Source organism: Arachis ipaensis, chromosome B4 (assembly GCF_059453495.1).
Source record: "Arachis ipaensis isolate K30076 ecotype BB chromosome B4, ASM5945349v1, whole genome shotgun sequence".
In the NCBI taxonomy this organism is placed as follows: Eukaryota; Viridiplantae; Streptophyta; class Magnoliopsida; order Fabales; family Fabaceae; genus Arachis; species Arachis ipaensis.
The window spans coordinates 142,333,109-142,348,053 of NC_142439.1; the positions used below are offsets into that span (position 1 = coordinate 142,333,109).

The 14,945-nt window shown below is 25.9% G+C and overlaps 1 protein-coding gene across 1 annotated transcript; it reads left to right on the plus strand.

Annotated features, from left to right (window-relative positions):
- Positions 1 to 12,891: 12,891 nt before the first annotated feature.
- On the plus strand, positions 12,892 to 14,741 carry LOC107635328 (myb-related protein 306). The gene is made up of 3 exons (XM_016338789.3): positions 12,892 to 13,252; positions 13,395 to 13,524; positions 13,620 to 14,741. The coding sequence occupies exons 1-3, from the start codon at positions 13,120 to 13,122 to the stop codon at positions 14,449 to 14,451; spliced, it is 1,095 nt and encodes a 364-aa protein (XP_016194275.1). The 5' UTR covers positions 12,892 to 13,119; the 3' UTR covers positions 14,452 to 14,741.
- The last annotated feature ends 204 nt before the right edge of the window (positions 14,742 to 14,945 follow it).

The following is a 14,945-nucleotide window of genomic DNA, read 5'->3' on the forward strand; positions in this document are numbered from 1 at the left end:
AACATCTCATAATTAGTTAATGCATCTAGACAAATTTAACCTAACAATATAAATTAAGAGTGTGACATGGTCACTAATTGGAACCGCATTTTGTGACTATAGGGTCTACAAATAAATAGCAGAAAAGAACGTGTCAGATTTGATTCAAAGCTGATATTACAACTTGGCCTTGAAGAAATCTTTATAAGCAAAATTTGAAGCTTTCTTACGGGGTTATATTTTTTTTGCTTTCATATTGGTCAGCTTTCACCATTGGACTTAAGAATTCCATCTTTCATATTATCTTATTTCATGTTCCATGCATATTTCATTGTCATTGTCATAATTATTTATTTTAACTTGTTTATACAAGAAATTAATTTAAGCCAACAGGCTAATGAGACAGGACGCCTACTTTGTTGACATTTTAAGCCATATGAGTCAATGTTGTTCTTTCTAAGTGACAATGATATTCCATTTTTTTTATCTGTTCATGCTTCAAGTGAAAGTGATTTATTTGGGAATTTCTTTTTTTTTTTTTGGTGATTATTTGGGGATTTATATGCTTGTAATATTTTGATTAATATATATAAAATTTTAAGAGGTGGTTAATTTCTATACATTGGCAATACAAACAGAGAAAATAACATTTTCTGTAAATCATATCGCAGAAAAGTAAAAAATAACCATGGTGAATAATTATAAGGAGTAATGTTGATTGGACATATTCTTGCAATTTGATTGGTAGTTCAATGTGAAAGAAAATTAATAAATATGATAGTATCCATATACAATAATTAATATTTATTATATATAATTAAAAATCACTAATATAATTTTTTTTCACGGTCAGTGGGTTAGGTCAAAGAATTAATTGGTCACGAATCTAAACTCCATTAAAAAGTTGATATTCATTGCATTTTTTTGTTTATGGTATCTCTTAATTCGATATTACATTTTTTTTGTTGTTCATGGTATTTTCAAACCCGATAGATCAATACCTAATCCGCTGTGAATCTAAGCTCCATTTAAAGGCTTATCATTAACCAATAGATTACTGCATGTATAAGACAATAGTCAAACTTTCGACATTTGTTTAAACAGACGAGTGAATTGATCGTCGACGAATCCAAATTGGTTACCTTCAATATTTACTTTTTTGTTTTTTTTTTTTTTGGTATAGACCTTCAATATATACCTTTTTTTTTTTTTGGTTTCCCACGGTATCCCTCAATCCGGCAAGTCAAGGACTAATCCGTCGCGGTACTGAGCTCCATTTAAGCCAATATATACTTATCACTAATAGAAAATATATATAAACATGTACAAAAGATTCAATCCAATTGGAACTATTTTTGGGGGCTCAAGGATTCAACATAATTTGTATGGAATTATGGATTGAATTACGGATCAGAGAACAAACTATAAAGTTTGGGTAGATTTGCATGGGCTGGAATGTGAAATGGACCAATGAAAGATGAATTAGATAATACGCAAAATTGATGTTCGACTTATATGGGCTAGTTGTAAGTAGCCCAATCAAAATGGAACTATTATTTCTTGACCCAAAAAAAACTAAATTATTATTATTGGCAGAAAATAATTGGGTTATAAGTTTTAACTGCAACTTTATATCACTCATGGTTAAATTAATTTAATTTGTATACTGATTATCTTCTACATTGTGAAGCTCATGAGCATATTATATATATATATTGGTTCTCTAGGTTTATTAAAGGTAGGTATATTCCACAGGTTCTCTGGCATATATATTTAAAGCCATTTGAACCTAATTGTCAAACAATAGCACCATGAACTTACACGTATTGGTTAGTAATTAATTGATCCAAAAATATATGTGTTTATATAGCCTCTAATTTCCATGATGAATGAGAGTTAGTTGTAACTATATACTGTCAAGTTGTCATAATATAATTAATAAAATAATATATACTAATTAATATAATGTATTTTCGATGAGAATTAATCAACGACTTTGGTGCATATATACATGTCATGATCATGATGGTGATGATGTGTATAGTATACGATTTAGATCGGATAAAATTAAATTTAGTATGAAATGGATGAAGTGATGATAAAGATTGAAGTCTCCAGAATTGACTCTTCTGGGAAATGGGAGTGAGTGTGGTTTCCTCATTTTCAAACATACTAATAAATAATATAAGATGCAAAGGGTCCATATACATGAATAATGATAGATACTAGTTTACTAATAGTCAAATTAATGGTGTATTATTTTCTTAAATCATATGAATTCAACTATAAGATGGAAAGGGCACTATGTTCATATTGTATACACAACATGTATGTAATAATAATAAATGATATGTGACCTATATATGAGTCAGTAAATAGGGTATTAGCAGGACCATTACTATAGAAGTATAGATTCTCCTGGCTAAGTTTCTTATTTACTTCTTAATGAATGGAATGGATGAACTTTTCAATTTGCAAGACTAAAGTATTTTTTAAAAAAATATTTAATGGATACATTTTTATAAAAATATCTTCGCATAAAAATAATATTGTAAACTACCAAATAATTTAACGTATTTAATTTAATATATTTGACTAAATTATTTACTGATTTACAATATCATTTTCATGTGAAGAAATTTTTATAAGAATATCTATTAAAATATTTTTATATAGAGAAATGTTGTAAACATAATAAGTTATTTTAAATAAAAAATAATTAGATATAAATTAAAAAATAATAAAATTATTTTATCCAAAAATTTAAATTGATAAAAGAAGATACATAAATAACCATATTTCAAACATGTTTTTTTATGCAAGAGTTTTTTTTAGTTTACTTGAAATTTTTATAGTTTCTTTTTTAATTTGATTTATGTTAATTTTTTTTTAAATTCAACAAAAAATAAACTCTAAATTTTTAGTTATAAAAGCCCTAATAATATTATATTATAAAATTACTTTATTTAAAAACTTAAAGGAATGAGAAGACACAGATATATATGAATATATCTCTAACAAATTTGTTAAAAATTAATAATTTCTTTACAAAAAGCTATGGTCGTGCCTAGTCTTTTCTTATTCATACTTAGCGTATTTGAATTAAATCATATAAATTAGCTGGAGTTTATTAGATTGCATATAGATGGGCTTCCCTTTTTCCCTTTTCTTTTTTCAGGAAAAACCTAGAAATATCAATGTTACATATATAGAAAAAAAAATTATTTCATAATCTATTAAACTTGTTACAAATAAGCTATCACTTTTATTTTCTTGGTTTCTCAAGAATATATAGAGATTAATTCATTCATTAATTACGTATCATTCAGTTAAAAGCAAACAGCAGACAATCACTTTAGTCATGTCATTTTCTAGCCAAATTTTGAGACAGATGCATGCTTTTTTTTTTCGCTCCTTATATATAGAGCAGTTATTAAGTATTGAAAATATTTTAAGTGCACCGGAAGTATCGGTACTCCAATTATTTTAACTGTTGATCTGAATTATAAAAAATATATATAATATATATTAATTAAATTCAACGATTAAAATAACTGGTGCACCGGTACTCTTCGATACACTTGAAATGTTTCCTTAAGTATTAACTATTAAGTAGTAATACGGACTCCATCCTCTCTTGAATTTGCGAAACAAATTTCTCTTACCTAAGTGTTATTCCATTGACTTGTTGATGAGGATCATAAACTTAATTATTCCTAAGTATAATTATTGCCGCCATATGTTGTTGGGACTAGACACCATCTTTAATAGCATGGCTACTCTCAATGCATGTTATCATCTTGACATTTCCATGAGACAATGTGCTTGTCTTTAGCATCTTTGATATTTTCATACTAATTAATGATAATTACTATTAATATTCTTCAAATGCTTAACAAGTCTCTTTAAATAAAAGTTTCTTTTGTGTTTTTTTTTTTTTATTTTTGTGTAGGCATTTTTTTTCTCTTTTTTGGAAATAACAATGGCTAACTTTTTTTTACCATAAAAATTTTGATACTATATCTTAAAATCACTTCTGTTAAAAATTTAAATTGATAAAAGAGGATACATAAATTATTATATCTTTAATATAAATATATATAAAAGATTAAAATTAAAATTAAGGTTTTGCTAATCAATGAATGTTCTAATGTATTTTTTTTCTATCATAAAACATTTTTTCCCCAAAGTTTAAGAGATTGTTTGTTTGTGTGATTGAGAAAAATGAATTTTAAAAGTAGAATTAGAAGTAGAAAAATATTTCTTACTTGAATATGTTTACAGAAATACGTACTATTTTATTGGAACTAAAAGTAGTTAAGTTATTTAATTTAGATATAACAGATATATAAGCATCTTTTTTTCTTTTTATAATATTATAATTATGATCATGAGTAAAACAAATTACTTTACATAAGATGGTATTTTTGAAAAATTACAAGATGAAATTTCTTTATGATATATGTTTACTTATATATTGGTATAAAATTAAATAATCACGAAAATTTTTAATGGAATATATTAACTATGTTATCTTTTAAATGATATTTTATTTAAAATATTTTCTTAAAAGTTAAAATTATTTATCTTAAAAATTTAAAATAATAAATAAAATCACATTAATGGTTTTATATATCTCAGAATATAAAAAATTTCAAATATGTATAGCTGTCTAGCTGACAATGCAACTAGAATCAATGAAGGAAACAATGAAGCACCATATCAATCAAAATTTGTGATAGAGATCAAGAAAGGAACAAATTCAGTGACTACTACTTAATTAATTAGGTTCTTCATCGTTTTTATATGTATTCACTAAAACTCAACAAATTGAACAAACAGACAAATATGGTAAACCCTAATTAAGATGATACTAGTAGCATGATGTTTTATCTCCTTTTGAATTTTCATAAAACACCAATGACAAAATAATATTTAAGCATTATTGCAAAATGTTTTATTTTTTTTTTTCTACACTATTTTTTAGTTTGGCAGGTCAAAAATTAATCTGTCGCAGATCGGAGTTCCGATTTATTTAAAAATTTGTCGCTAGCCAATAAATTGCTACATGCATAATGCAAGATTCTAATCTCCAACACATTATTAAACAGATTAGTAAACTAATTACTAGACCAATCCAATTTTATTCAAAATATTTTATATTTGATCAATTAAAATAGAGGATTATTCTAGAGTTAGACACAGTCACCAATAAAAAAAATTCTAGAGTTAGACACATAGACGTACCTTGACTTTGAGTGTACCCTTAGATTTGTATAAATTAAATTAAATGAATAGAGGTTCTAGCTTGTAAGTGTGTGACCAATTCAAAGGGTATGTGTGGGCCTTTGTTTGGGTGCATGCCACTTCAAATGTCATTTATGATGAAGTTTATTACGATGATTTTTTGTTTTTCTTTTCCAAAAAATTTAAAGTAGCAGTGTTAATTAGTTTGCGGTAGCTTTGGTTTCCATCACCGAATTGCCTGATCTATACTTAATTGTTTAGAGTCCACATACACATCCATGCATTATTAAATTCATATATATATGAATTCATCATCAGTTTTAAGTGGGATATGCATTCAGTTTCTTGAATTGCCATGCACCAACATGATCTTGACTCTTTTCAAGTTTTAAATGGCATAAATTTTATATGATCATGAGGAATAGTATCCCGTTATACCTATGTTTTTTTTTTCTTATTCTTTTATCTTTTTTAAAGTTGATGAATTTGGTAGAATAATGACTCAAATTAATTTTTGTCATTATTTAACGAATTTTTTAACAATTATTTCGTATTGTCTCAAAATAATAATATATTAAAAGTCGAAGTTTTTTTTTTTTTTTGGGGTAAAGAATGATGTTGTCTTTTGTAAAAATGAATAGGAAACTAAATTGGGATGTGACTCAATTTGGTATTTAAATAGTTTTGTTAAAGAATCATGTTAATTTAACCAATAATAAGTCAACAAAATAGTGGATGCCTAAAGATGAAAGACTTGAATTATTATTAAAATAATGCTAGGTAAATGACAAAATTTAATATTTTTAATCAACACTAAATATTAAAAACTAAAATTTAAATTATAAAAATTAAATTTTAAATTTTAATAGTATAAAAATAAGATATTGAATTAAAGTATTGGCTAAGATTGACAAAAGTATTATCTTCTAATATTTCACATATTATTATAAAGACAGAAAAAAAATTTACAAAAGAAAAATATTAGCACATTATTGTCTTCATTTTAATTTTTAAAAGTGTTGCTGAATGTACTAGTAATACTCAAATTGGCTACAGTTTGGTAACTGTCGCAAAAATTTGTAGTGACAGCTAAAATTGTAAGACAATTCAAACCATCAATAAACAATAACTCAAAAAAAATATTACAAAATATGTTTTTATGAATTTAATTTTAATACATTAATAGTTAGTATAAAATATTTTATATATTTATTCAATCATATTCATTATATTTTAAATGATCATTTATGTTGCTAATAAAAAAAATTATTTTTATTAATAAATTATTATATAATTAAATACACAAATAAAATTACTTTATATTGACAGCTTCATCAAAATTATTTTTTTTTTATAACCTATAAGTATTAATTTAATCTTTCAATTATTTCGAAAATCATTTTTAATTTCTAGCCGATTAACAATTAATCAGTGTGACATCCTAAGTCACCACTTATCAATTATGGCTATATGACACGTCATGTCATTGATTAATACCACGTACTAGCTACGTATATAATGCACGGAATGAGTTAATATATAATTTTAAAATTTTAGAAATTAAAATGAAATATAATTATTCTTGCATATGAAACTAAGTCTTTTTTTTATATAGTTTCAAATTTTAATTTTTTTTTTGGTGTCGGTATACTCTAGTTCGTTTTCAATCATTTATTATTAGTTACAACAACGATTTTAAGGCTAATAAGTAATAACTAAAAAATTTAGTAATCAAGATGTTGTCTCAATTGAAAAAGGAAGAGTACCTTCTATCAATAATATCAATGATAATAAATGTATTTTTAGGAGGCTTTGCAATTTGAAAACCAAGCACGAAAGATTTTCACAATATAAATCAAAAGAATATACCTTTCACGGGAGTCAAGTATATGAAGAGTGTATTACATTCCATTAAAAAAAACTAGCTTATTGGATAAAATAATTTTGTACCTTAAGTTGTACCACACTAATATAAGCTAAGCTTATCATTACTTTTTTGTTTGATGTGCGACTAGACAATTTTCCTTTTTAGATAATTAAGGGAAGTTTATTTCTCTAATAGAGAAGTAAATAGTTCCAAGAGACAACATATAACCAAAATAACTAGGTAAATTCAGATGCAGTCGACTTCACGTAAATTTGATAATTGAGAGTCGTGAGATGATTTGACTGATTTGACTAAATTTTCATCTAACAACTCTCAGTTATCAACTTCACGTGTTCACCAAATAACTAAACTTGAATCGATCATGAATTGAAAATTATAAAAATTAAAGAAGCATTACAAAATCATTAACTGAGACAAACTTTTTTTTTTCATTCATGGTAGATCTTTTTTAGTCTCGTAGGCACATTAAAATTCAATTTAAAAAATTGTCACGGGCTAAATGATTAATAAATTATTATATATATAAAATAAAATTTAATTTTTTGATAATTATTTAAACGAACTAATAAATTAAATTAGTGAAGCTAACTCATATATGTGAGACTTATTTATTGTCAACCATTTATAAGAATTTGCGTCCACGATGACTTATTCTGTTGACTATACTTTGATATAGCAGCCCCTTTTGTCTTATGTACTATTTTTCGATAGAATTATTATCTCGTTATTTAATTTATTATTATTATTAACCTTTATCCAATTTGTATGCAGTCTTTTGTTTTGTTCGCTGAAAAGATTTAATTAATAAGTATTTTAAATGTACATATTACAATTATCATAAATAAAAGTTTTTAAATTTTTTAATAAATATTAAAAAATATGTTAAAAATGCAAACTTTTCATATTTTTTATAATTTTTTTTATAATAATGAGAGTCCATTCTAACTATTAGACTACATTTGAATTTTGTTCAGGGCAAAAATATATAAATGGAAACTCACCCCATAAATAAATGGGAATTTGAGGATGGAAGTCTACTAAATTTTCATGACGTAAAATCACAATATAATCCTTGATTCTATTTATATGCAAACCTAAAACTAGAATTATAGTTATTAACTTATTATTAATTTTGGTAATATGATGAGATTTAGACAATATTATGATAGAAATGTAATAGATGATACATGAATAATCTTAGATTTTTAAAATGGTTTAACCTTAAATTAATATAAATAAATTTTTATGTTATATTTTAGTTTTTTTTTAATAAATAAATTATGCATATTTATCTTTTAAATTAAATTATATGTTGAATTGTATTATTTTATGTTTATTATTTTATTTTTTAAAAAATATCTTTTTTCAATTAATATCCACAGATATCTACAAAAATTTGTCATCTCTACGAAGGAATTTTCGGTCATAGAATCTCACTGCAGTCCCTAAATATTGGGTGGTTATTATGCCTTGATTAGTAGTGTATGATGCTTGCATTCAGTAAAAAGAAAAACAAAGAATTATTTAGGTAGCTTTAATTTTAAGATTATAGTTTCTCACTTTCATTATATGCTTATCAAAGAGAAGCAAAAAAGTCTTTATGGTCGCTGTCCTAAATATTAATAAGCATTCATACTGAGTGTACGAATGCTTAATGAATTTAGTGATAAGTTAAAAGAAAAAAGGTGGTGGTTTATTGAGATCACCGATGAGCAAACAATGAACAGGGGAGGTGGATATTTACGTGTGACATCATTTATAAACTTTTCTATTAATTAATAAGAAAAAAACACTGTAATATGATGTTCATACCAAAATTTTATCAATGATAAAAATTTGGATTTGCTTATGACGCTTATTTAGTTCTACAAAATACTTTAAACATTTTAATATAGTAGAAAATTTAAAATTTCAATTCTTTCTTATTATAGCTTAATTAACAAGTGCTCTATATATAGAAAAATTAATTTAGCCAATGAGAATTTACATAGTTTCATAAGGTCTGAACTGGAATTTAGAAAAACCGGAGATTTTTTTTTTTTGTAATATTTTGTGGGTGTTTTCTAATATATATATGTTGTTTTGATTTGGAAGCAAACACAAAAATTTTTTGTTAAAAAGAATAAAATTTTTATATATTTAAGAGTTTTGTTAATAAATGTTTTAAAGAATTTTTTAAAAAATATTATAATTAACAATTTTACGTAAAAAAGCAAATTGGATAAATTTTTTTAGTTTTATATATTAAATACATTAAAAATAAAAAATTATTTTTCATTTATACTTTAATTTTAACCAATGTATACATGTGCCATTAGGATAAAACATAAAAAAAATTGTCTATTCTTAATATTAAAAAAAAAATACTCAATTTAACCTCTTGAAATTTAAAGTTGAACTTAAATTGATTCTTGAAATTTTAAATGACTTAAATTAGATTTGTAAACTAGTATTTTTATCCGTAATGTTATTACGGGAATATAAATTTTTTAAAATTACGATCTACTTTATTTGTCCTGACAATATAGATTATGCATGACACAAAAGATTTATAGAATCAAACTACTTTTACAAAAAAAAAAATCGTAGGTTGACAAAAATCTCCGACTAAAAAAAACAATATCTCTGTAGATAAATTAAACAATAAGATTTTTAGTTATTATTTTTATATGAAAAAGTCTAGATTTTTATTAATAATTAATTTAACATTCTTTATCTAAAATTTAAAACAATTTAACGTGTATACTTTTACATTTTATTAGGTGTTAAGTCTGTTACACAAATAAAAATAATTAATTTTTATACTTACTAATTAAAAATAATATTTTTCTCTCTGTGTATATAAAAATATAATTAGATATTAGCATAAAAAATGATATTGATAGTTATAAAATTAACTCAAAATTAATTTTTTAAACTATTAAATCTTGATTCTAACTTTTAATTATAACATTAGTATTCTCTCCAAATTATATGTAATAAATATTTGAAAAAAAAAGAAATGAAAATATCTATTGAAAAGATAAATGGTAAGAATTTAAAACTAAATAAAAAACTAAAAAAATATGTATATAATAATTGTTACGTTATGTAACCGAAGATTAATGGACTAGACTTGTAAGGTTAGCCCAATCGTCAGAAGGATGTGGTCTCTGACTTGGTATGCGTCTGAGAGCCACCGTCCAACTTGTGTGTATGACAGAGTGGGGGTGGTACCTGCAAAGACACTCTGATGCCTAAGTCAGCAAGGAGTTAAGCAGGTTTGGAGAGTATTGGAACTTAGAGATACCTGAGGGTTGTTAGTGTATTTATAGTGGTGAACCAATAACCACCGTTGGAATATTTCCACCTTTTAAGGTGGATAACCGTTCCTTTATCTTAGAAAAGTTGAGATATGGCTCCTGGAAGTGGGTTGAGAGATTTTAGGGGCAGTTAATTATTTGAGTAAGTGTTATCTGCCAGTTATTATTCGATCCCAACTTCTTTGGAGTGGAGTATGTATTCGATCCGACCTCCTCTTATAAGGAGGTCGGTGAATAGCAAATGTCAATTCTTTGGATTGGGCATTTTTGGTTTATTTGGACCTGGCCCAAGTGTTGAGCTAGTGTATGAATAATAATAAATATTATTATTTGAATTATATTATTTTGTTAATTTTATTTTTTGTAGAACAGAAAGGTAGAAAAAATAGATAATGAGAATGAGAGTTTGTTAATTTTAGAAGAAAATTTTTTATTTTAATTATAATAAAAAAATATCGAATGACATATTTTGATTTGTCAAATTACTAATATAAAATATAAATTAATATAGAGTGAAAATGGTAGAGAGAAATAGAAAAATAGAAAGAGGTGGATGAGAGAATTTAGGAAGGAAATTTATTAATTTTAGAAGAAAATATTTTCTCTCAATTTTAATAAGAGAGTGTCATATGACACATTTGGTTAGTAAATTATAGATAGTAATATATGATATATGATACATAATATAGGTATATTTTAATTTTAATTTTAACGCAATTAAAGAATGTCATGTTATACATTTTTATTGTCAAATTTGTAATTAGTCATTAATAATGATATATAAAAAAGATAGAGTGATTGAAGGAATGAGAGAGATAGAGAAAGGAAGAGGGAGGAGGGGAGAACTCTTTAATTTTGGAGGAAAAGATTTGATTTCAATTATAATGAGAAAGTGATATGTAGCACACTTTGGTTGTAAAATTAGTAGGGAGGAGAGAAGAATTCTTTAATTTTGGAGAAAAATATTTGATTTCAATTACAATAAGGGAGTAATATATGACACATTTTAGTTGTAAAATTAGTAATGATGAGGAAGAATTCATTAATTTTAGAGAAAAATATTTAATTTCAATTGTAATAAAAAAAAATACCATGTGACACATTTTAATTGTAAAATTAATAATATATAATAGATATAATAGATTTACAATTGTTACTCCTATACTAATTTAGCATGTTAATTTGTCATGTTGAATAAAATAAAATGATATTATTTTATATTAGTGTCCAATTTTTAAAAATATGTTCTCATTTCACACTAATAGGATAAAATGCATCTCATTTTATGACCATGATTAGTGAAAAAAATATATATTTATATAAAAAGATGTTATTTTTGTTAAAAATTAGATGCTAATATAAAACGATATTATTTTATTTTATCCAGCATAATAAATTAATGTACTATATCAATAGATCATTAACAAATAACAAATTTAAAAACTAACACAAACTACTATTATAAAATAAAAAATTCAATTTGAATAAATTAAAATTTTAGACATAAATTTAAATCTGACTTCAAATTTTAGAAATCAAATTAAACATAAACTCCTTAATATTCTTAAAAACTCATAACAAGTGCCTAAACAAATTCTTATATAAATAACTAAATGCTCCTACAAATACATACCCATTAAATCTAGCTAAAAACATGTAATTTTTTTATATAAAAATGAAGATACATAGCTTATATTTGCAAAACCCTAAAAGTTAATGGGTAATAAGGTTGGTTACATGAGATTTTTTAGGTAAGTAAGCAGATCCTACGTGATGATCTATTCCCTAGAATGGAAGAGGTGATTAGGCTTTGCAAAAGTCAGCTTTATCCTCATTGTAGCAATTAATGGCATGCCGGGGATTAGAGACATTTAAAGGCTGAGATACATATGGCTTTCCCAGTGCAACCCACATTCAATGCAACGCGGTTTTCATTAGACCTATTACTATTACCACTATTATTATTCTTATTATTATTATTTACTTATTACTATTACTATGACACAGAGGTGAATAATTTGGTTTGGCCCTTCCTGCCCTTCACTTTAATGCCCTTGCTGTCAACTTTTGACCTTGGAGCACCTTCCTCTCTTCTTTACTTGATTAAGTCAACATCCTCACACACCTCAACACTCTCAATTTTTTATTTTTTATTACACCATACTAAAAAAAATTATATTAATATTAATTATTTTTCTAGAAGGATTATAGTATTTATTAACATTTTCTATTTAAATAATTATTTATATAGTTAATATAAAAAATAATGGTTTTTGTTGATATATCATTATTTATTTGTTTATTCGTTTAAAATTATTTTATATTAAAATTATATTTTAAAAAAAATAAATAAATAAAATATATAATAAAATAATGTAAGGGATATCGGTTACACCACCTCCAAAGTCATACCCCCAGCAATTTAACCCCCTTTGTGTTTTTGCTATATATGTACACCAAGCACTCCTTAGCCTTGGACACTTGCCTTAGCTTACACCAAGAAAAAGAGGTTATATATTATATATCATAGAGAAGTAGCACATAGATAGATAGATAGATCATCACAAAGAAGCAAGTGATAGGGAGAGGAAAACGACCGAGATATATACACACATAAATACATACATAATTATAATTATTGAGGAGGGAGTGCACATAAGCTAAGAATTGAAGAAGAAAGAAGGGAAAAGAAAACAAGGAGACATGGGAAGACCACCATGTTGTGATAAAGAAGGTGTGAAGAAAGGTCCTTGGACTCCTGAAGAAGATATCATTTTGGTCTCTTATATCCAAGAACATGGTCCTGGCAATTGGAGGGCTGTTCCTACCAACACAGGTATTTATTAATTTTTTTTAATATTAATTTTATGTTCATATATACATATCTAGCACTATGATCTGAAAAAGGTTCATTTTTGTTGGCTCTTATTAGTGGGCTTTAAACTTTAATTAATTAATTTCCACTTTAATTTTTCCAGGGTTATCAAGATGTAGCAAGAGTTGTAGACTTAGATGGACTAATTACTTGAGGCCTGGAATCAAAAGGGGTAACTTCACTGAACAAGAAGAAAAGATGATTATCCATCTTCAAGATCTCTTAGGAAACAGGTAATTAATTAATTAGTTATTATTAATATTTATTATTATTTTTTTTTGGATATATTTTCACATGGCTAATTAATTAATTGAATTTATGGATGCAGATGGGCTGCAATTGCTTCATACCTACCACAAAGGACGGATAATGATATAAAGAATTATTGGAACACGCATCTGAAGAAGAAGCTCAAGAAGTTGCAAGCTCCTAGTTCTGGAGTTTGCAACTTCGGCGGAACCGGAACTGGAACCGGAATTGAAACCGGAACGAATTATTCCGGTTCGATTCCGGTTCGAGGCCAATGGGAGCGAAGGCTCCAAACCGATATCCACATGGCGAAAAGAGCCCTCAGTGAAGCCCTTTCACCGGAGAACAATAATAATAATAGTAATAATAATAATTTTTGTTCTTCATCTTCAACAAAAGCGATTACACAATCATCATCTTTGTGCTATGCTTCAAGTGCTGAGAACATAGCACGTTTGTTGAAGGGTTGGATGAAGAATCCAGGAACAAATAACAAGTGTTCAAGAACAAACTCTTCATCTTTGACTACTCAAAACAACAATTTCTTTGTTGTTAATGGTGGTGACACAGCTTCAAAGGGATCAGGAGGAAGTAGTAGCAATGATAACAGTGTTGAGTTGTCTGAAACCTTTGAATCCTTGTTTGGTTTGGAGTCTTTGGATTACTCATCAAACGCTACTACTACAACAACTACAACTACCACAACTACTTCAGATCATGATCATGATCATGATCAGTTTTCTCATCAATCTTTGTCTCCTAATGATGAGAACAATGTTTTTCAAGAAAATGAAAGCAAGCCTGAGATTATTGAAGATGTGATGCCATTCTCTTTGCTTGAGAAGTGGCTTCTTGAAGAGGTTGCTTGCCAAGATCAGAAAGTTATTACTGCCGATGCCAAGTTCTTCTAGAACAATCAAGAAGATATAGAAGAATGTATGGTTCAACTTTTTGTGACATATAATTATTAATTAATTATATATATCATCATCAGTTCTAGTGAAATTAAAGCTAGGAGAAGATGTAATTTCATCAAATCAGCAAAAGTTTGATGCTAGCTACAACAAGTGTATATCTATCTCACTAGTAACATTATAGTATTTATCATATACTATATGTTATATATATTATTAATTAATGTTAGGTGCATCATATCACTGCAAAAGTTTGCTGCTTCTATATATGTGTAAAGTTGATGTGATGAGATCTTAGTTTCTTTTTTATTCTTTCATTGTTTCATTCTGTTCTTCCTGGAAATTCAAGTTTAATTTCACATGTCTTCAATGTTATTACTCCATCTGGGATTTAGTTTCTGTGTTAATTACAAGTGTTCAATTAACTAAAATTCTCAGTAATTAATCAAGCTGATAAATTTAAAATTAGGGATTAACTAAGGATACCAAAA